This window comes from Leuciscus leuciscus (assembly GCF_965113295.1).
Source record: "Leuciscus leuciscus genome assembly, chromosome: 3".
NCBI classification, from domain to species: Eukaryota; Metazoa; Chordata; class Actinopteri; order Cypriniformes; family Leuciscidae; genus Leuciscus; species Leuciscus leuciscus.
The window spans coordinates 67,700,151-67,723,598 of NC_138727.1; the positions used below are offsets into that span (position 1 = coordinate 67,700,151).

At 42.2% G+C, this 23,448-nt stretch overlaps 1 protein-coding gene across 1 annotated transcript in view; it reads right to left on the reverse strand.

Annotated features, from left to right (window-relative positions):
- The window catches only part of mslnb (mesothelin b), a 65,956-nt gene extending 52,491 nt beyond the window's left edge, over positions 1-13,465 (reverse strand). The window contains exons 1-24 of the mRNA XM_082164492.1: positions 13,444-13,465; positions 6,399-6,499; positions 6,025-6,049; positions 5,759-5,807; positions 4,387-4,506; positions 4,105-4,283; positions 3,879-3,982; positions 3,670-3,782; positions 3,336-3,548; positions 3,116-3,190; positions 2,744-2,988; positions 2,563-2,647; positions 2,320-2,463; positions 2,004-2,206; positions 1,800-1,900; positions 1,589-1,698; positions 1,244-1,420; positions 1,120-1,151; positions 938-1,029; positions 762-784; positions 641-662; positions 524-551; positions 359-434; positions 39-197 (exon numbers count right to left, since the gene is read on the reverse strand). Coding sequence (XP_082020618.1) covers positions 39-197; positions 359-434; positions 524-551; positions 641-662; positions 762-784; positions 938-1,029; positions 1,120-1,151; positions 1,244-1,420; positions 1,589-1,698; positions 1,800-1,900; positions 2,004-2,206; positions 2,320-2,463; positions 2,563-2,647; positions 2,744-2,988; positions 3,116-3,190; positions 3,336-3,548; positions 3,670-3,782; positions 3,879-3,982; positions 4,105-4,283; positions 4,387-4,506; positions 5,759-5,807; positions 6,025-6,049; positions 6,399-6,450 — 2,427 coding nt within the window. The 5' untranslated portion in view covers positions 6,451-6,499; positions 13,444-13,465. The remainder of the gene's footprint in view (positions 1-38; positions 198-358; positions 435-523; positions 552-640; positions 663-761; positions 785-937; positions 1,030-1,119; positions 1,152-1,243; positions 1,421-1,588; positions 1,699-1,799; positions 1,901-2,003; positions 2,207-2,319; positions 2,464-2,562; positions 2,648-2,743; positions 2,989-3,115; positions 3,191-3,335; positions 3,549-3,669; positions 3,783-3,878; positions 3,983-4,104; positions 4,284-4,386; positions 4,507-5,758; positions 5,808-6,024; positions 6,050-6,398; positions 6,500-13,443) is intronic.
- Positions 13,466-23,448: the final 9,983 nt, after the last annotated feature.

The following is a 23,448-nucleotide window of genomic DNA, read 5'->3' on the forward strand; positions in this document are numbered from 1 at the left end:
AAGTAACACTAGAGCAGAGTTGTACAAGGCTTATTTACCATATTTGCTGCCGTGCTGGAAAAGATGCTGAGTGCTCCATCGAGAACATTGTTTGTTTTGGTGAAAAGCAACTTCCAGATCTCCTTGGAGTAACTGCTGCTGCTGGATAGTTGACACTTCAGAAGTCCAGCCAGGTTTTCAGCAGTGAAGCCTGTGAGCTACGAACACAAAGGATTTCATCAGTGGAGATCACAGTTCAGGAAATATCATGATGATTCCAGAAACTGCTGCACATTTGCTCTCTGGAGGGACGTAGATCACCAGAAGATCATCAATATCAGCTCATTGTAAAAGAGTTTTCTGCTTGTCGTCTTCTTACCGGAGAGCAAGCGTACTGCTGCAGGTCGATACTACAGGGGGCGCTCACGAGACCAGCAGACAGCAGAGTCTCATTACTGTGGGGTAGATAAACTCTTCTCATCAACTTGATTTACTTGACATGAGTTTTATTTTCATTTAGTAAAAAGTCTAAAATGAACACTACCTGCTGATTCCATCACAAATGTTTGTTTCTGTAAATGTAAAAGAAAAGGAAATTAAGAAAAACAGATAATAACAAATGCATATTTTATAGTACTTTACAGCTCAATATTTCACTCACCATTGAATGGTGTTGAAATACACTGGAAAGGATATGACCACAAAACAATAGTAGATTATGAATCACTTTTCATGTTTGTAAAAAAAGTATAAACCATGAGATTAAAACTTGTGTTTCTTACCGTAACAAGTGGAGGAAAGCAGCCTGTTAAAAAACACAACAGTAAAATTTCAAAAATGTTGTTTAGAAATAGGTGTGTCTGTGAATCCTAACTATTCTTTAGAAACTAAAATGTTGAAAAACCTCCTCAGATATTTAGTTATTCCGCCTTAATTTTTTTTTTTAATGTGTGCGTACCAGGAGGTGCCATCTTTTCCAGCTGATTCACGTTGTCCTTGATGGGTTGCATCATGTGTGGAGGAACCACAGCTTCCTGCAGTCTCTGAACTCTGAAAGACAGAGCAATTATGTGAAACTGGGCCTTAAAGGAAGCAGTTCAGAAACCGTGGTAGAAACATTAGCTTATGTGTATTACTTACATCTGCTGGTATGATGAGCACTCCAAACCCATCTGATATCAAAATAAAACATGAAACAATTCAACTTACTGCAAACCTTTTATACTGTATGTACTGCAATCTCTCCACAGACAGACAGTCTTACCTCGCCAGAGAGAATGATCAGATAACTGAGCATCTCAAGTAGACCACGGTCTTCAGGAGAAACCAAGATATGATCAAAGACCATGTTTATGATGACGCTTTTCTCTGGGAGACCTGCAAAATCCTCAACTATCAGTTCAGCTGTCTGTCTGGGGGAAAGAGCCACCAGTGCATCTATCTGAAATACACAAAGAAAAGATTTCCTTAGCAGACAAGCATTGAAGTACAGAGCATGCATAAAATCAAATTAATCAATTACACAGAGTTGAATCTCTGTTGCAGAAACATAATAAAACAAGTTGAAATATAGTAGCTGTTCTTGACAGTGGGAATGTGTGTAACTCACAGCGTTGAAGTCTTGGTTCAGCTGATACATTTCCCTCAATGTTGCAAACTGTGAAAATTTGCCAAGATTCAGAGTAACCCAGATGCTGCTGTTCTCAGCAGGGCAGCCACCTGAAAACATGTTGATAACATATTTTTATAGATAAGTTGATAGATTGATGGATGAACAGATAGATGGACGAACAGATAGATGGACGAATGAACAGACGTGCCTGAAACATTTTGTCGGCTCAGGAAGGAGAAGATGAAATACTTATAAACATTCTGCGCTCCTTCTGACATCAGGAACATGTTGTCACTGAGCTCTGAAATGCTGAAAGTAATGAATGAAAGTCAGGTGAGAGTGGAGGTCAGTTAACAATAGAGGTCTTCAAATGAGATCAACGTTTAGGTGAGAATGCGTGCCGTGGACGTACAGTATCTGGAAGGTTTGGCAGCTGAACTCTTTGTGACTGAGGCACGTGAGATATTCTGGAGTTAGTGTGGAGAGCAGAGGCTTTAACTTGACCTGGAACCATAATCTAACAAACGACTCATCCTGCAAGTTGCTCATCGTGAAGGTGTCATCAACGATTTGGTCCAGGATGTCACTGAAGGGGGAGCTCTGGGAACTGAAGTTCTAGGAGAGTGGCAAGAAGCAATATACAAGGAGAAATTAGGCTTAAACAATGCTCCTCCTTAAGAGCACTGACTGGTTTATACAGGACTGATGTGAAATCTGGTGGTTCCTACAGTCATGGAGAGCTGCTGCAGTAGAGCGTTGAGGTTCTGGGAGAGATGCAGGAGAACATTCAAGAGCGTCTCCTCATTGAGCGTGAGGTTGGAACGAGCTGCACAGTGCAGGACAGTGGCCACATGTTCCACCAAGTCAGTCAGCTTGAGAGACATATACACACATTGTGTGAGAATCATTATGAAAATATATTTTCATCCCAGCAGAGAAGATACTGGGAATAATAAATTCTTTCAGCTTACCCCACATGTTCTATTATCAATAATGACGCTGCAGATGTCCTGACTTTCATTCTGGGCTCCAGATCCCATCCCTGTCTCGATGTAGCTAAAGAAAAGACCCCAAACCACACCAGAATGTTCTCATTACTCTATGAGAGGTGTTTTGTGGATAACTGTGACAATTCTAGCATGGCAAACTCACAACTGGTTATGGAAGACAGCCGTGAGGTTGGGGTGGATTTCTATCTGGCTGTCAGGAAGGAATCGCCGGAGTACGGGAGAAACCACATGTGTGAACCAGTCGTTAACATTCATGGGGTCAAAAGTAACCAGGTCCACCTGCTGCTCCTGGGTGGTATTCTGCTTGAAAGGAGCGGCGATCTCGGCGAGTGTCAGGTTTATCACGGCCTGCAAAAGTGTGGCACTCCGCATGCCTCTCAAGTTTTGCTTCAGGAAGAGAGCAGATATAGACAGAAGAATTCCTCAAACTCAGGACATGGTGTTTAGGTTTGTAATGCTTTAATGAATGTGTGTGTGGGGGGGGGGGGGGGGGGGGGGATGGGGGTGTCGTTACCTGCTGTGTCAAGGACACAAATTCTCTCACAAAACTCCCGACAGGTCTAAATGCCGTCATGAAACCATTCAGTGCCTGTAGCCACACATCAGACATTCTAAATGAATCATTCAATATCTCAATAGATAAGCATATTTGGGTAACTTTACTAGTGCTCTTAAAGTACTGCAACAGATTTAGTCATCTACATCCATGAGACTGTGATTGATGTCTTTCTTGCCTGTCCCAGGGGGTCTTGCGGTGGAGAGGATGGAACAGAGCTCATATAATACGTGTTGCTGTTATTTGAAGTCCATGGATCCTCAGAGGGCATCAGAGAGGATAGCAAACTCTGATACACCAGGCCGAGGGAGCTGTCAGTCAAGCCCACCACCTCTGGATGAAGGAGAAGCTCTGCCTTCTGTTCAGGACTCAAGAGGTGCAAAACCTCCAACTGGCAAGACAGGGAAGAACCTCAGAATATCTCCAGGCCATCAACATAGTATTGAAGTGAAACTGGGGCTATCAAATGACCCTCAGGAGAGGATCAGATGCAGGTAGTGCAGTGTTCCTACCCCGCTGAAGAGCATGTTGATGGACGTGAAGTCTCGCACTTGAGCCACGACAGCGAACGAGCCAAAGTTTTTCATCAGCCAGTCTTCAGTGCTGTCCTCTGGATCTACACAACCTACAACAACCTACAATCAAACATGGGCAAAACCTTCACAGAACACAAACAGCATGACCTGACGACCAACACTCCATCCTAAAGTAGAAGTGTTACCTGAGGATGTGTTCCTAGAGAGGAATGGGTACATGAAGAAAGAATAGATCCACTTCTGTCTCCCTGGATCCAGACCGGAGAAATGCTGACTCAACTCCTTGACACTATATACACACAACAATATACACACAGACACCAGAACACACAAACAGTCATTTACACACACATGCACAATGAAATTAAGTCATTCACTGTATTCCACTAGTGCTCATGTGTGTTGCCGTACACAGTCTGGTAGGCGCTGCAGCTGAAGTTTCTGTTGCTGAGACATGTGAGGAAGTTTCTGGAGATGGTCGACAGCAGAGGAGTGAGCTTGATGTCCAGCCACGCTCTGATCACGTGATCCTCGTTCATGCTGACACCTCCCGACAGATCCACGACTGGAACCCCGGTCACACTGGAGCGCTGTGAGACAGACCGTGTCACAGCAGAACCACAGCAGTGAAGGCTCATGGGATATGTGTGTGTGTGTGTGTGTGTGTGTGTGTGTGTGTGTGTTCTGGCGTACCATGAATGAGTAGACATCCAGAGCAGCGCTGATGAGGCCCTTCAGGTTCATGATGTGGTCTGCGTCAGGCTCTGATGGGATGCCAGCACACGTCAGGAATCTCTGCGTGGGACCGTCCATCTGAGGCGACAGAAACAGTACGGATTGAGAACATGAGTTTACAACAGTTCAGTTACTTATAACGCTGATGGCGTGGACCGGATTTATTTAAGACTTTTGCTAGCTTCCCCAAGGTGTGTACACCTGTATTGTTGTTCAATCAGCTACTGTGTTACAGAGAAAGCGGTCTTTCTATCAGGGCGATGGTGTCGTAGAGGACTACATGGGACGTTGATGTGACGGTTTATAGAGTCCACCAGGAAACAAAGTTCCCAGTTGCAACAACAAGCAATTTTGATGAAGAACTAGTGCTCAGTTTTTCTTGTGGCTGCTCATTTCTAGTTTATGTGCATGAGGAGGACAGCACTTTCCACTCCAGGGAAAGCTAGTCCAAGAGGAGGAAGGCATCACGTCCTTCCAGAGTCCCAGGGATGACCATGTGGATGTTGTCTCTGGCACTCCCAGTCCTGATCCCTGTAGTTATTTATCCCTGTCCTGGTTCCTTGTGTTTCCTCCTCTGCCTGTGTTCTCCTAAGCCAAGGGTTCCTGTCACTACCCACTGGGTTCCTGTTTTTGGCCCCTGAGCTCTGGCCTGTCTCAGGGCTTGAACACAGACATCAATCATCCCAACTGACTAACCGGAGGACTAAAGCTCATGGCTCTCTATGCACTCAATATTCCTCTTGGTTTGTGCTCAAAGGCCCACAGTCTCATGTCTTCTTGGGTTTCCCTTCTATCGTACTGTTCCAAATTCAACAGAATTTGTAATTTCTGTTTCATATAGTACCTGGCATGCTGGACAGGAGAAGCTTCTCTAGATGGGTTTAGACTAACACGTTCCATAGACTTTCCCCAGTGACTGTTAGGGGTGGTGAGGTTTCAATCTTGTTTTTGTCTAGGGTACTTTTATTTTAAAAGAGTCATCATGTTCCCTTTGGTTTCATGTTTCTGTCTGGAGTTTTGTTGTCTAATCAGTCTGATCGTGTCTATCTCCAGTGTTTGTCTGTTCTTACATGAATCTTGTTGATGGTTTTGGTGAGTCTTTGTAGATCCTCTGAGAGCCTTGATTCTTTGATTGAGTCATTTTAGTCATTTTAATGTTAGAAAACTGCACTTGAGTTTAATATGTTGCTTTGCTCATGTTACATTACTGCTTAGTTCATGGTGAGTTTGTGTGTTTAGCTGCTGACTTACCAAAACAAACATAATTCTCTAACAAAGAACAACCTAAAAATATCTGTGTGTGAGTGTGTGTGTGTGTGTGTGAACTCACATCAGTGCATTGTTCTGCTGTAAGTCCACCACTCGTTCCACAGGTTTTACTGTGAATAATTAAATGATAAGGAGGTTAACAGAGAGAAATGGGAGAGTGAACGGAAAGTGAGCGATAGGTCACAGTGATTAACGAAAGCCAGAAATGTTAAAGTCATTTCACAACAACAACATAAAACACAAGAAAGACTGCATTCTGGGTGGGTTCCTTTGTCCCAAAAGTTTCTTTAGGTTACATAATGGGCAGATCTGAAGAGTTTCACTCACGTCTGTACTGCTGAACATGTGCTGGCTGAAAACAGAGAGACAGAGAGAGATCATGTACAATGGTGAAGTACAGTCTGATGGAGAGCATCTAACCTGCAGTTCACATGCCTACTGTAAAATCAATACATGTAATATTGAGTCTGTATGAGAGTATGGAGCGATGAAACTAGCACAGCTATAGAGGAAATGACTTGACTGAGAAAATTATAAATTAAACATTCATTATACATGAATATTTGAATGACACCATTGGCCAATCACAATCAAGTCTTTCTGTACATTTTCGAACACAGACATGACATGAACAGTATGCACCTGTTTGATTAGTGTGTCGTTTTAATCAATCAGAACATAAATGATGATTGTGGACTCACCGAAAGCCATCACTCCCACATATAGGAGTGGGAAAATAAGAGGCGTTCTCATGAGGACAGTTCTTCTTCTCTGAAGACGTTCATGTGAAATATATTAAACTCTGAGAGAAACAAACAAAGAGCCAGATTAATGTAACACTCATTTACTGACCCTCAAATTACTGAAGACAGGAGTTTCATTAGTCATGACAATCATGAAGGATTTTACAGATATTTGAAGGGACAACAACAACAAACAACCCTGTGCTGATACACACACACACACACACACACACACACACACACACACACACACACACACACACACACACACACTCATGCAGTACGGCCCAGTATAAATGAAAAGGATGTGGTCTATTAATGAATACAGTTCCTGCCAACGTTTGAAGATATTCAAAAATGTGTCTGAACGAGTCTCTTCTGCTCACCAAAGCTGCATTTATTTGATCAAAATATCATTAAAACAGTGAATTATTATTATTACAATGTAAAACTAACACCTCTATATGCTCGTATTAACTCTAACGTGCTGATTTAATGCTCAAGAAACTATTTATGATTATTATCAATGTTGAACATTTTCTGGAGATTTTTCTCTTTTAATTATTTTAACTCTTTTAGTTGTTCTTGATTTTTTGTGATTATTTTAATTCCTTTCTGTGTAAAGCACTTTGAATTACCAAAGTGTATGAAATGTGCTATATAAATAAACTTGCCTTGCCTTGGAAACAATGACAGCATTCAAACATTTGTGGTAAGATAAAAAAGGGAGGAGAAATTAATATTATACTAATACTAATATTAGTTAATAATTAAACTTTCTAAGAATCAAAGAATCCTGAAAAATAAAATGTATGAGGGTTTCCACAAAAACCTGAAGCAGCTCAACTGTGTTCAACACTGATAATAATCATAAATGTTTCTTTCACACTTAAATTACACTTTACTATATATTCACATAGACAACAGCTGATTTACATTATAATAATATTTCACAATATTACTGTATTTTTGATAAATGCAGCCTTGGTGAGCAGAAGAGACTCTTTCAAAAGCATAAAGAAATTGGGTAAAACTTTACAATAAGGTTCATTAGTTAACATTAGTTAATGTATTAACTATCACGAACTAACAATGAGCAATACATTTGTTACAGTATTTATTCATCTTTGTTAATGTTAGTTAATAATAATACAGCTGTTCATTGTTTGTTCATGTTAGTCAGAGACAATTTATATAAGAGACATGCCACTTCCTCAATCCTCAATACAACCAGAGCCCGTCTACGGAGAGCCTGTCACTCCCTATTAAGCCCTATTGTACCGAATTTTGGTTGTAGTACCACCAGAGTTCCACTGGGGGCGCTCGCCATGAGTGCAAAATGAATGGGAGTCAATGGGGCTAGACGGCTAAATTTGTCTCTTTCACCCGATTGCCGTTGAGAAATCTCAGATGTGATTGTAGATTTTGCAAGTTCAACATGGGTTTTAGGTCGAAAGTTGAATGAACGAGTACTTATGTCGTTTTGATTTCTTACAGGTTGAGTTGTTGTTGCCCATAACACGCTAGCATTCTGCTAATGACGTCAGCATTCTGACGTCATTGACATTTTGAAAGACTTTTTTAAATCAAATAAGTGACTCTAAAAAATCTAACACCCAGCAATGTGTAATTTCTTTGCATCTCCTTTCGAATACAACATTCAAATTACTAGACAAAAAATTATATCCTGAGAAAAGTGGATTTTGAGGGGTATACCGCCATTGACCTCCATTCATTCTGCACTCGTCCTGTGAGCGCCCTCATATGGAATCAGAGTGGAACTGCAACCAGTTCAGAAGCCGGAAGTGTAGTGAGAGTGAAACTTCTCGCCATATTAGACATTCTCTGGACATTCTCTGATACAACTATATAAGGAAAACCCGTAACGGCAAAGATGGCGGTTGTATGCACATGTCCCGCCCCTCCCGCTGGAAAGCCAATCATCTGCTTTTAAAAGTCAAGCCGGGAAATATTTAAGCCTATCGTCTGGTTCCACTGACGCATGCGCACAGTTGAGGTTTTGCGACAGCGGAGAGAAAGAGAGCCCCGTGCTACGTTCCAGTCCACTTTTAGACATGCACTTGCGAACTTCCCTAAGCACTTCCCCTCGGGGGAATCCCTGCCGCCATTTTGAAGTGCGTTCCACTTCGTGAAGTGGACGAGGGAAGTTTAGATGGACAGACCCTCGTTCCCAGACAGACATCCGAGACCGAGTGAACGAGACGGAGGGAAGTTAGCAAGTGAAGGGCATGACAACTTTGGACTGGAACGCAGCCCCGGTCGCGCGCGCGCACTCTCTCTCTCTCTTCGGAGCCAGGCGAAAGTGTAAACAAATTAAGCGCTGTCTTGCTCTCTCTCCCGCACGCATATTAATCAGAATAAAACGACATTTATGGTAAAAGGTCGGAAGACCAAAGTTTCATGTGGAGCATTCGGAGATTTTTTTTCCCCTGAATTACCGCTGGGTGTGAATTGTGCTAAAATACGTTGCCTTATCTTCTCTGAAATGCGTTCCGCACATTCAGCTGACATAAAATTACTCTCTAAATAAACGAAAAAAACTATCCAGTGATGTAATGTTTTCTGTGTTGACACTAACCTTGTGGGATGTCCATGTCCTAACTGCTGGGATAATCACACAAACGTCCAATTCGCGAACTAATGACTCCTTTGAACCGATTAATGTTAATGAATAAGTTAAAACAACTGACCTATACAATACATTGTTATTACTGATAAAGTGCAAACCTGGTTATATTTAAACAATGGAGAACAATATTGACATTGATTATTGCACAACACCGGCATTCTGGATAGAGACGTAAATGAAGTTGGTGTCGTGAACCCTTGCGCATGCGTAGTAAAGTATAACCTGTGGGGAAAAGGCGTTTTAAACCTTATTTTGGGGCAAAGTCATCAAACTTTTTCAGCGATTTTTATCATATTTTACTGCTGTTTCTATACATGCAGTTTTTATGTCCCGGTGACCAGTGAAAGTGCAGTTCTGACTCTCTGCCCATTCATTTAGATAGGAGCCTGGTCTTGTTAGTCCGAAATAGCTGCCCGGAGGCATTGCCAAGATGGCGGCCGAGTGGCACGACTTGCCTAAAAGGACTTTGGCTGAGTCCCAATTCGCCTACTTATACTACGACCTAAAAGTATGTACTTTTTTTGTGATGAAAAAGTACATACTTTTGAGTGTGTATCAAAAGAGTATGCACGTTCGTGGGACATACTTCGATGACGTCATGCAACGTAAACGAGAACGTGGTTGCCTAGTTACGCACACCGCGACTGTTAACAAAACATTTTACATTTCATTCATTCTTATATTATCCAATAGCCTATAATTTTATTTACTATTCCCATCTTTTTTTCCACAATACATTTACAATGTGTTTTACCAAATGTAGGAGTGAAGCAGGGCGTCGTCGTAGATCAACCAAACGCAGGTCGTTTGTGAGGCGGCTGGTTCTGACGTTCATGTGCAAATGTGTGTAACGAAAGCTACTTATTTTCTGAGTTAAAATATTTAAAGTTTATAGTGTAACTATTGTTTAACGTATGTTATACTTAATCTTATACTTATGTATAATACTTAAAAATACCCTGATGAAAATGAACCATGCTTTTACTATAGTAAAAGTGTAGTAGCTAACCATGTTTCTTTGGTTGGACTGATAAAGTTAACATTTGTACAGCCACAGTATTACTACAGATAAGTCAGACAGAAACATCAAAAGAAATACATAAAAAAGACACTTGCATGACACTGTACTAGAGCCTTTTTATTTATTGTTTTGTAGCCTGCAATGAGGCGCTCAGTATCTTCATCGGACCCTACAAGATAAACACGGTACTTTTTTGGCACAACATAAACCCATTCATATTACGAGACAATAAAATATAACTTTAATTAGGGTTAAACATTTGAATTCTTACACTTAAAAACTGAGGGCGCATCTCCGCTGCTGCATCCGGCTGCCATGTTTACATCACCACCATCACCACAAAGCTCCTCCCTCCCGCACGCAATGGGTTGTGGGCAATATTAGCCGTTAGAGTGTGCATTGATCTGCACTTCGAATTCTAACCGGAAATAGTAGACCATCCGGGAATCTTTGGAATACTCATTTCAACATACTACAATTTGGGACGTACTAATTCTAGTTTCGCATACTATTTAGGACGGATAGTATGCGAATTGGGACTCAGCATTTGTGTTAGTTCACAGTGCATTAACTAATGTTAACAAACACAACCTTTGATTTTAACAATGTATTATTAAATGTTAAAATTAATATTAACTAAGATTAATAAATGCTGTAGAAGTATTGTTGATTATTAGTTCATAGTTTACTAAAGTAACCTTATTGTAAAGTGTTAATGTTTCCAAACTTTTGACAGGTACTGTAAGGGCCCTATCTTACATCCGGCGCAATGCAGCGCCAAGCGCGACGCTAGTGTGTTTTGCTAGTTTCAGCCCGACGCAGTTTTCATTTTCACGTCCTGCGCTACGTTGTTTAAATAGCAAATGCATTAGTGCCCATTTGTGGTCTAAAAATTAGGTGTGTTCTGGCGCATTGTTGGCATGTTGCTCTTTTGAGGAACTGAAATAGACTGAGCCATTGATCAACAAAAATCTGTTCTAAAGTCAATGGTGCAATATTTTTTGTTATTTAAAGAGTGCGTTAGTAATGTGCTCCTATAGGAGGGTCCACAACACGCGTACACTCTGCTTATTACACACACACTCTGCTTATTAAACACACAGGGATGCACAGCAACACACAAACATGGCAAATATTTAAAATAAAAGGATTACAATGTAAAAGATTATTATTGTGTACATAAAGATATGGTGAATCCGGCTTGTCCCGTAGATGGTCTGCTTGCGCACTTTGACCTCGCACACGAGCGCAAGGTCAAATATGAGAATAACCGCTCTGGAGACGTGTTCGGTCTTTCCACTATCGAAGTCCGTCATGTAAATAGCGAATCCACCATGGTGCGAGCACAACTGGCATTTAAAGGGAATGGGAGATGAGACTCTGATTGGTTTAACGCACATAAATCCCAAAACACACCCATTACTCATTAAGAGAATAGGACAACCCTTTTAGGATTTTCGGACCCTTTTCGGACACGCCCTAAGTGAACTTTAGACCATGCGCTTAGATCCTTAAAATACGGCCCTTTATATTTAAAATCCATTCAATAATAACCAACGCAACAAGTTAAGCCAAATCAAACACATGAACTCAAAGGGCATTTTGAGAGCATGCATTCCAGCTGTTAATATGAATATCAGGCAGAACTCAATCAGAGCTGAAGTGTGTGTTGTAATGTGGAGCTGTGGGCGGACCAGCATCAAGTGTTGGATTTCACACACAAAAGATTCTCCCACACACACATCTCTGTCTTTCATTCCACAGCAACACAATAGAGCCAGTCGGACCGGCCGCGCGGTGTTCATTCAGCATGATCATCACATGAGTCAGACTCAGTCTTCAGTCTCAGTGAATACACAAACACTTCACAACACGCACTCAGCGGATAACATTACCATTCATTATTAGTTCAAGTTAACTAGCGTTAACAAATGAAATCTCATGAAGTGTTACCGATAAAACAATCTAAACAATGAAACTATATAATTAAATGATCTAATAATAACAATATTTTTTTTTAAATTGTCTTTTCTCATGATGGACACATGAAACGTCATATAAGTGTCTGTGTTTATTTGGATGGAAGGAAACCGTGAATAAGAAATGCAACTTTACAGGTACAAACGAGAAAGAGAGTGACGTTCTGGAAAATAAAGTTTTTTATAATTTCCTACAAATATGTTTTCAATCTCTAGATTTGATGGACAGAAAACACATCACTTTATATAAAACATCAGATGATAAAGGAAGGAAAAAGGAAGAGTGGAAAGAGAAGATCTTCTGATTATAAATTGTAAGGAAAGACGATATGTGGACAGATCATCTTCATATATTCTGTACACTGATTTACAGTATAGTGGCCGAAAGTGATGAGGATTTTAATGAGCCTACAAGTTACATTAAACCATCAAAATATGAGGACATTTTATTTATTTATTTTGAAAACATTTTAAATATGAGAATAACAAAACACTAAGCTCGGTCAAAAAAGGCAAACTACAGCTATAGGTTTCATTTATATGCAAAAAGGAAAAAGCAAACATTGATTACATCCTAATCAATTATTAATATTTCATTGGTTCTTTCTTGTTTTTGCTTGTGTTCATAATTTCTTTGTGTGACAGTCTGGCCAAAAACGATGTCACACAATTTGTACTGTACCGGAGGATTTTCAGCCCTGCACATTCACAACATTATTTGAAAAACAACTAAAACTTGCAAGACTTAAATTATCATTTTGGTAATTTTGTTCCCCACATCTGTTCTTGTTTAACTTTTAACTCTCTGTTTTCTACCGCTGTAAATCTGGAAACTATTAATAAAATGTAAGTTTCAAAAAGTGATTCAAATATAATTCCTAATGGTTTAATGTTCAGACACATAACTGATAAACTTATTCCGTGACATAACACGTGAAAACTCTACAAATCCGATTTCACAGGCTTTATAAAGATTCTGACTCAATCCTGCTGTGTCACAGTCATTTAACACACTCAACTCTCAGAGGAGTATTACCAGAGTAACAGCACAACACACACACACACACACACACACACACACACACACACACACACACACACACACACACACACACACACACACACACACACACACACACACACACACACACACACACACACACACACACAACACACACACACACACACACACACAACACACACACACACACACACACACACACACACACACACACACACACACACACTTACACAACACACACACACACACACACACACACACACACACACACACACACACACACTTAAAACGTCAGAGCAAGCCCAACTCTTGGAGAAAAGCCATGATCTTACCTGTCAGGTGTGTTTGTCTGGAATAATTGAACTGAGTGATTCTGTGAGCCTACAGCCACTGTCATTCACTGACTCCGCCCACAGAGAGAGAGAGAGAGAGAGAGAGAGAGAGAGAGAGAGAGAGAGAGAGAGAGAGAGAGAGAGAGAGGTCACAGGTGATAGTGGACACACAAACATCTAAATCACAGAAGAAAATGAAGAAAACTTTATATGAAGTGTCTTTAACTACTACATACTAACATTTAAATCAATGCACTCGTGTACATACATGTACATTGTACTTACATTTTAAAATACCCCTATGTCTGTAATAAATTCTTGAACTCTTCACTTACTGTCATGATTCTGCCTTGTGTTTTAGTAGTTCTCTAGTCTTGTGGCAGGATCATGACAGACCCATGTTTTGTGTACAAGCGCTTGGTCATTAGTTTGGCCATGTGCTTGTGTTGTCTCGTTTCCCAGCCCCGCCCTCCTTGTTACCCTTATTTAGTAATTATCTCCTCCTAATTATCACCTGTTCCCTCATTAGCTTGTCCCTATTTATTCCCCTTGTGTTTGCTGTCCTGTGTCGGTTCATTGTAAATGTGTATCTATGCTAGTTGTTGCTGCTGTGAATACCTTGTCTAGAGTTTTTGTTAGTGATGTTTATTGTCTTTATATAGTTTAGTCTTGTCAGTCTAGTCAACTGTTACCTGTGTTTTGCCCCCTCGTGGGTTTTGTTTTCTGTTTTATATCAATAAATCCCGTTTGTATTGTGTACTGTCTGCGCTTGGGTTCATCTTGTTGCTCGCCTGTGACAGAATGAACCGACCAGAACTGAACCCAGCAGACAGTTTGTCCTCGTCCCTTCAGTCTCCAGCGGACCCTCTGGAGGATTGGTGGCTCAAGGCCATCTCCGACTCCAAGATGGGAAAACTGCCAATTCCTCCCCAGGAAGAACGATCTCTAAATGAGTATGCCCGGGTCGTGGAGGAGAGGAGGTGTTTTTTACCTGAGAGCCTCCTTAATCGCTACCTCATTGCGGGCCTTAATGATATCCCCCCTCTGGCTAAACGGGAGAGGCTGGTCTGTCGTCCTTTCCAGGAGATGGTGACCCATCTGTCACGGAGAGACCCGCCCAGTGCCACTAGCCCATCTCCACCTGGCATGCTGCCCGTGATCCCGGAGGGTCGTGTTCTTGCCGTGGCTACGTTGGGGGACCAGACTGTTTTCTCCACTACTCCCGAAGTGGCTACTCTTCGCGGCAAGCGGGGAAGACGGCTGTCCTGGGAGTCCGCATCAGAGGCCTCGTCGACGGAGTCTACACCTCCCGGGACTGTCTTCCCAGCGCCTGTTCCAATTCCCGTGGAACTCCATAGAGTCACCAGTCCAGCTACAGCCTCGGTACCACGGCCTAGAAGGAAGAAGAGGAGGAGAGGAACCTCCCAACCGTTGTCCTTGCCTGGACCTGAGCCCGCTGCAGCCGTGAGCGCTGTCCCAGAACCCGCTGCGGCAGTGGGGAAACAGACTGTGGTGAGTGCGGTAGAGAGGTCCGTGGCCGATTCAGCTGCCAAAGAGGTTTTGCAGTCTGTTTCTGCCGATACCTTATCTAAGTACCTCGAGAGCCTAGTCCGGATCTTGGAGGCCCCTGTCAAGGCTGCAGCGGAGAGCGCCGTGCCCCAGACTGCAGCGGAGAGCGCCGTGCCCCAGACTGCAGCGGAGAGCGCCGTGTCCAAGTCGGCATCGGAGAGACCCCCTGTTCCTCCTGTTCCCGCCCCTGTTGTGACTTCCTCTGTTCCCAAGACCCTGTGTGTTTCCTCAGCCACCCCTGTCACAACTAAGCCCCGGACTGTTCCCCCCAGGACCCCTCCTCATGGTTCCCTGTCCCAGTCATCCCGCATTCCTCGTCCTAAGCCCCCTTCCCGTGAACCCAAGACCCCCAGTTCACCTATCCACCCCGGACTTTTCCCCAAGGACACTGTGTTTCCCCCACCTCCCCTTCCTTGTTTGTTTTTTCTTATTTTTCACCCCAACCCTGTTATTGTTTATTCTTGTTTGCCACTGTTGTTGTTCGTCATGTTTTGCTGGTTTGTGTCTTTGTCTCAGTCGGTCATGTCTCGTGTTTAATGTCCTCTTGAGGAGCGTCTGGTAGCCGCTCCTTAAGGGGGGGGTTCTGTCATGATTCTGCCTTGTGTTTTAGTAGTTCTCTAGTCTTGTGGCAGGATCATGACAGACCCATGTTTTGTGTACAAGCGCTTGGTCATTAGTTTGGCCATGTGCTTGTGTTGTCTCGTTTCCCAGCCCCGCCCTCCTTGTTACCCTTATTTAGTAATTATCTCCTCCTAATTATCACCTGTTCCCTCATTAGCTTGTCCCTATTTATTCCCCTTGTGTTTGCTGTCCTGTGTCGGTTCATTGTAAATGTGTATCTATGCTAGTTGTTGCTGCTGTGAATACCTTGTCTAGAGTTTTTGTTAGTGATGTTTATTGTCTTTATATAGTTTAGTCTTGTCAGTCTAGTCAACTGTTACCTGTGTTGTTTTGCCCCCTCGTGGGTTTTGTTTTCTGTTTTATATCAATAAATCCCGTTTGTATTGTGTACTGTCTGCGCTTGGGTTCATCTTGTTGCTCGCCTGTGACACTTACACCTTCCCACAGAAACCTTTCCTAAACTTAACCGTATCCTCCTCAATACCAGCACAAGAGTTACACAATAAGTAACATCGACACAATAAGCACATTGTCCAGAACAGTTATCATTCATTAGTAGGCTACAGCTCCTGATATAAAGTGGGACTGACAAAATAATTGTATTTGGACCAAACGAGAACCAAGACTGCAGAATATGTAATAACAAATAATTAAATGAGGAAATATTTCATAAAACCTGTAACTTATGCACTAACCACCCAGACCAGTTTAACCAGCTGCATCTACATTCCCTGATCTTCTGCACATTAGACTCGAAGTGGATTACAGCACTGGTAACAAGTTTCCATTAGTGCATTCACTGACATTAACTAACTATGAGTGTGTACAATACGGTGTGTTACAGTAAACTTTATTTCTATAGTCGACTTTCGACTATAAGTAACTAACTACATGTCAACTTATTCTACTAACCCTAACCTAACAGCCACTAATACTCTACTTACTAACTACTGTTCATTGTTAGTTCATGTTAGTTCAGGTTCATTAAATAACATTAACAGCTACAATTTTTTTAATTTTTTTTGTGTATTATTGAATGTTGAGATTAACATGATGCTGTAGAAGTATTATTCTTCATGGTTATTTAATGTTAACTAATGTACTGTACTAATGTTAACCATTTCACCGTTAAGAACAAGTGATTAGAAGATCTAAGTGCCCTAGAAGGTCGGATAACACCTTACATACAAACACACAGATTTTAAAATCAACTCTGAATTTAACGGGAAGCCAGTGAAGGGATGCTGAAATAGGGGAGATGTTGTCCCTCTCTTCAGACCCAGTCACAAGTCCTGCGGACACATTCTGAACAACTTGCAATCGTGAAAATGAAGATCGAGGGGGACCAGAATAAAGAGAGTTGCAATAATCTAACCGTGATGTGACAAGTGCATGAATCACAACTTCTAAATCTTTACCTGAAAGAAGACACTTCAACTTTGCAATAGATCTCAACTGGAAAAAGCTTCCTCTAATAACAGCACTAATATCAAGAGTCAAAGATCACTCAAAGGTTTTTTATTTGTTTGCTTACACTGGTTGAGAGAGGACCTAACTGAGGAATTTGCAGGACCTTTATTTTATCCTCATTTAGCTGCAGAAAATTATCTGTCATCCACCTTTTGATATAATCTACACATTTCAATAACACATTGAATTAAAACAGGTGTCAAGCCTTACTGGAAGGTAAAACTGAGAACTGTGTGCATAACACTGATATGAAGAATGTGAAAAGATTTCTGAAAAATGTGAGCCAAGGTAAGCATACAAAGGGAAAACAATAAAGGTCCCAAAAACAGAGCCCTGGGGCACACCATACAAAACAGGCCCAGATGATAAGGAAAACATTCCTACATTTACAGAAAAAGTCACATTCTCCAAGTAAGAAGCAAGCCACTGTAAGTGTCACTGTAAACACACTTTACACTCATTTGACAAACAGAAATGTGTTGGTTTGAAATGCTCAGACACGAGCTGTAGCGCTGAAGTTTTGTGTTGTTTGTGGTCAGTGGATGCCAGGGATCTTTGTTGATTGGATCAGACGCCGGACGTTGTTACATTAGAATATAAGGGTGTTTTACTCAACCTCACACACCTTTGACATTTGCCATTTTTCATTGATATTCATGCTTCTGGCAGAAGATTATATCTACAGTGAAAGTATTCGAGGCATGTTTCCAGTTCACGCATTCCCTGCAGCTGAACACATGAGCTAATGATGTGCTCCAACGTTTGAGTTATTGGAACGCTTCTGTATAGCAAAACATTTAAAGTCGTACATAAAACAACAACTACTGAAGTGTGTTTTACAAGAAAATACTTTATAAGTCTTCCTTCTTCAGAATTTCACATTACTTGCCATTTATGTGTAATTATATGTTGAAATTAGTAGCAATTTCTGAGTGAAAATGGTTTCAACGTAAATCCTACACCAATTTTTCCCCAGTGTGTCTTAATTTTGTAAATAGTACATGTCCGTTAAATGGTGTGATTAACTCAGATCAGCCAATTAAGATTGAATGTCTAACTACTGTTTAATGAAAGTTGAAGTGGCGTGAGGCCAAATATGGTGTCCCATACTCAGAACTTATGCTCTGCATTTCACCCACACACACAGCAGTGAGTAGTGAACACACACACTGTGAACACACACCTGGAGCAGTGGGCAGCCGTTTATACTGCGGCACCTCAGTATTCAATCCCCCCACCAACATTTCGAAAATGTAGCTTTTTTTGATTAAACTCAATTACTGTCAGTTGGGAACTCAACACCAGACATTCATCCTCCTGGAAAAACTTTAAAAGGATGATTTGACCAACATTACAGACCAAAATAGTCCATGCAAGTGCTCTAAGAAAAATATGAGATATGAGAAACACTAGAAGAAAGAGTTGAAGCACCTCCCGAAGAAACATGCTAATGCAAGAAGGATCCACTGAAGGCGAGCCTAGAGAACCCAAGTGCAGCTTTACTGACAACATAATCCAAAAACATGAAACAAAAGCATGGCGTGGCATGAAACAAGACAGAAAGCTATGAACATAAACTCACACAACAGTGGTTACAGGAATTAATACTAGACACATGACAAACATGAGGGCTTAAATACACAGACTAAAGAAAAGACAAGGGACACCTGTGAACAATGATCAGGCAATTAAACAATGACAAGACACATGGCAGGATCACATGACAAACATGAAGCATGACAAGAACAAACCCAAAATCGTGACAGCTAAGCACACACTGTTATTGTAATATATTTATTAAGATAAAATACATACAGAGGTAAATTCTCATATTTTTTGAAAAGGTACCTTGAGAGACTTTATGAAAAAGAAGTTTATTCAAGTGTTCTATTAGTATACTTCTTTTAAACTAAAAATAAGAAAGTGTTCTTTCAGTCTACATTTTATATACTTCTCAAAAATATACTTTATGTACTTCTCAGAAATATACTTAAAATTACACTTAAGTGTACTTGACTTATACTGAGTGAAAAGTCCAAGAATATTTGGCCTATCTTGGGTAACACTTTATAATAACTGCACGCTATTAATCATTAGTTAAGCATAAGTAAATAGTTAATTCATCATTTATAAAGCATTAATATACATTGATAAGCAGTTTATACATACAGTTATAAATGCTTTAATCTTGATTTATATGTGTTTAATAATTGTATTTTCATACTTTTTTAATGATCAATTATAGTATTATTTACAAACCAGTTATTTAGGAGTTGTCAGTGGTTCATAACATCACTTTGACAGTGTAAGTAAATGATTAATAAACTACTTAAATGTACATTCATACATCTTAAATATTTCCATGTTCTGTATCACTGTGTTGTGTTTGTTTCCTTTTTCTGTTTAGAAGATAACCGAGCCTTTACAAGGCATAACTAGTCCTCACTTTAGATGAGCTCACAAAAATAGTTAACTGACCACAACTAAATGCTTTATAACTCCCTGAATTAACCCTGAATTACAGTAGAAATACATGTTAATACAGCATTTCTTAACACACTATAACTATTACTATATGTCTGAATAATAAGATGTATGAATGTACATTTAAATAGTTTATTAATCATTTACTCACACTTTCTAAGTGATCTTATGAACCACTGACAACTCCTAAATAACTGGTTTGTAAATAATGCAATACTTCATTTAGAAAGGATAAATAGATTATTAATAAAGTTTGAAAATACAATTATTAAACACATTATAGATATGCTTATAAATCAACATTAAAGCATTTATAGCTGTATTTATAAACTGCTTATCAATGTCTATTAATGCTTTATAAATGATGAATTAACTATTTACTAATGCTTAACTAATGATTCATAGTGTGCAGTTTTTATAAAGTGTTACCCAATCTTTTGATCGAGATATACTTAAAAGTATAATTAAATATTCAAAGTATACTTGGCTTGTAGTTGTGTTAACTCTTTTGGTCGAGTAGCCTATTAAATATACTTTTTTTACACAGTTTTTCATATACAGTCTTATGAAACTTACATTGTTTAAAAATATTGATTAGAATATTGATATAAAACAGATATGTTTCTGTGGCGAGGGGGGCGTGGTTTAGCGAAGTCTGTAGCGGGAGAGAAAGGAGGGGGCCGAGCGGTGAGTAAGTAGGTCAAGTGCAGATGATGAACACCTGTGTCTGATTGCAGTAATTGGCGTGGAGAGACTGCATATAACCTGGGAGAGCGAGAGATATGGAGAGAGAGTTTTTGGACTGGGACCTCACGAGGACGCTGACGTGGAAAGAGAGCAAGCTGAACGCTGAGATTATTGTTTTGTGAGAAGCTGTGTTTATCACGGTGAAGGCGCTTTGTGCGCACCTTTTGTTTTATTGTGAAAAGAGATAATAAAAGTGAGTGTCCCAGTCAGCCGACCCCTGTCTTCTTCCTTCCTACACAAACGAAACTACGAACCTTATTACAGTGGTGCCGAAACCCGGGAAGGAAGAAGATCATCGCCGCCATGCAAAACCCGCCAGCCTCGCCATTTGCGGACATCATACAAACGCTCGCCGGTCTTCACCAAGAACAACATCAACAGCTGCTGGCCATAAAGGAGGAGCAAGACCATCGTTTTGAAGCGCTCCTCCGAGGCCAGCATGAAGACCGCGAGCTGTTCCGGAGCTGGATAGACCGGGAGGTTAGGGCTGTCCCCCAACCATCTAAAGACATATCCTCACCGCTGCCGCTGAACAAGATGGGGCCACAGGATGACCTCGAGGCTTTCTTGGACTTATTTGAAAGGTCAGCGGAGGATAGGGGATGGCCCTCCACGGACTGGCCAATGCGGCTCATCCCGTTGCTTTCCGGAGAAGCACAAGTAGCCGCACACCAACTGCCAGTCCAGAATCTCCTGGTCTATAAAGATCTTAAACGTGCCATACTACAGCGGGTCGGCCGGACCCCAGAACAACACCGACAGAGGTTCAGGACCCTGAGCCTCGAAGAGTCCGGCCGGCCCTTCATCATGGCACAACAGCTCCGGGACTCCTGCCGCAAGTGGCTGATGGCCGATGGAAGCGACGTCGAGGGAATCATCGACCGAGTGGTACTGGAGCAGTTCATCTCAAGACTGCCAAAGAGAACTGCAGAGTGGGTCCAGTGCCACCACCCGACGTCGCTGAATCAGGCCATCCAGCTGGCGGAGGACCAAATGGTGGCGTGTCTGGGGGTCGGCGAACCTCTACCATCTGCCTCTCTTCCTCTCTCTCTCTCTCCCTCTCCCTCTAGACCTGACCCCCTCCCCAGGACCCGAGGGGGGCTGCCGCCGAAACCCCTGCCGCGGTGGAGGACGGGGAGCCAGAGCGAGCCGGCGGCACCTTCTAGAGCCTTTACCCGGGGAGGGGGCTCGTTTGCTGGGTCGGGGCCCCCTCAAGCGGCGCCGGCGTTCTCGCCACGCCAATTCCTTGACCCGCTTCCTGCCCACAGAGCGGAGGGGAAGCCTGGGCCGGCTTGTTGGCGCTGCGGGGACCCGGGTCACTTTATCGATCGGTGTCCAGTGATGGAGGTGGGGACGCTGATCCGGGTCCCCGACGCCCCACGAGCTTCCCCCGATCAAGCTGGCCAGTACCAGATACCTGTGAGTATCAAGGGGGGTACCTATCAGGCTTTGGTGGATTCAGGTTGTAACCAAACCTCCATGCATCAAAGCCTGATTCAACCTAAGGCATTGGATAACGGCCGCATGGTTAAGGTAAGGTGTGTACACGGGGATGTGGTGGATTATCCTATATTGCCCGTGGAAATTAAATTTAGGGGTCAAAAACATAGTGTGGAGGTAGCGATTAATCCGCACCTCCGGCATCCGTTAATTTTGGGGACTGATTGGCCCGACTTTAATAAATTATTAGGGGTTTTGTGTACGGATGCTTCTTGGGGGAAAAAAATTGAGGGAGAGGAGGCGATTGCTCAGCTGGGTGAAGCTGAGTTGGAACCTCTGGGTACTGTTTCAGGGGAACAGAGCGCTTTAGAAAGAATCCACTTCCCCGAGCGCGATGATTTTCCCCTGGAGCAGTCCCAGGACGATACGCTAAAACATGCTTTTGATCAGGTTCGATCCATCGATGGCCAGCTTCTCCACCCTGACCAACCGCTCTCCTATCCTTATTTTTCAATTTTAAAAGATAAGTTGTATCGGGTGACCCAAGACGCCCAGTCAAAACAGGATACAACTCAGTTATTAGTACCTCGAAGCCGCTGGGAAATGCTTTTCCAGGCGGCTCACTGTAATCCAATGGCCGGGCATTTAGGACAAACAGCGACACTAAACCGTCTCATGGCCCGATTCTTTTGGCCGGGCATTCACGAGAACGTGCGCAAGTGGTGTGCGTCTTGTCGTGAATGTCAGTTGGTAAACCCACCGGCTAACCCAAAAGTACCTTTGTGCCCACTTCCCTTAATGCAGGCCCCCTTCGAGCGAATTGGTATGGACCTCATCGGGCCATTAGAACGGTCAGCACGGGGACACCGCTTTGCATTGGTCCTGGTGGACTATGCAACGCGGTATCCCGAAGCAGTTCCACTCCGCACTATTTCCGCTAAAAGTGTGGCGAGTGCACTGTTTCAATTGATCTCCCGGGTGGGAATCCCGAAAGAGATTCTCACCGATCAAGGCACGGCGTTTATGTCACGAACGATACGCGATCTTTACGAGTTATTGGGCATTAAAGCGGTTCGTACCAGTGTCTATCACCCACAGACAGACGGGCTGGTAGAACGGTTTAATCGCCGGTTGAAAACCATGATTCGAAAGTTCGTACAGGAAGACGCCAAAAATTGGGATAAATGGTTAGAACCCCTCTTGTTCGCTGTACCGGAGGTCCCCCAAGCCTCCACGGGGTTTTCCCCCTTCGAGCTTCTCTATGGACGTCAGCCTCGCGGGGTGTTGGATGTCCTTAGAGAGATTTGGGAGGACGGACCTTCAAATAGCAAAAATGAAATTCAGTATGTCATGGACCTGAGAACAAAACTCCACACTTTGGGGCGGCTATCCATGGAGAATTTGTTACAGGCTCAGGACAGACAAAGTCGGTTGTACAACAGGGGGGCTAGACTGCGTCAATTTGCACCGGGAGAAAAAGTGCTTGTATTACTTCCCACTTCTAGTTCGAAATTACTCGCAAAGTGGCAAGGACCCTTCGAGGTCACACGGCGAGTTGGGGATCTCAATTATGAGGTAGTACGAACAGATAGAGGCGGGACACATCAAATATACCACCTCAACCTCCTGAAAAAATGGTCTGAGGTGGAGTCAGTGATGCTGGCGATGGTGGTG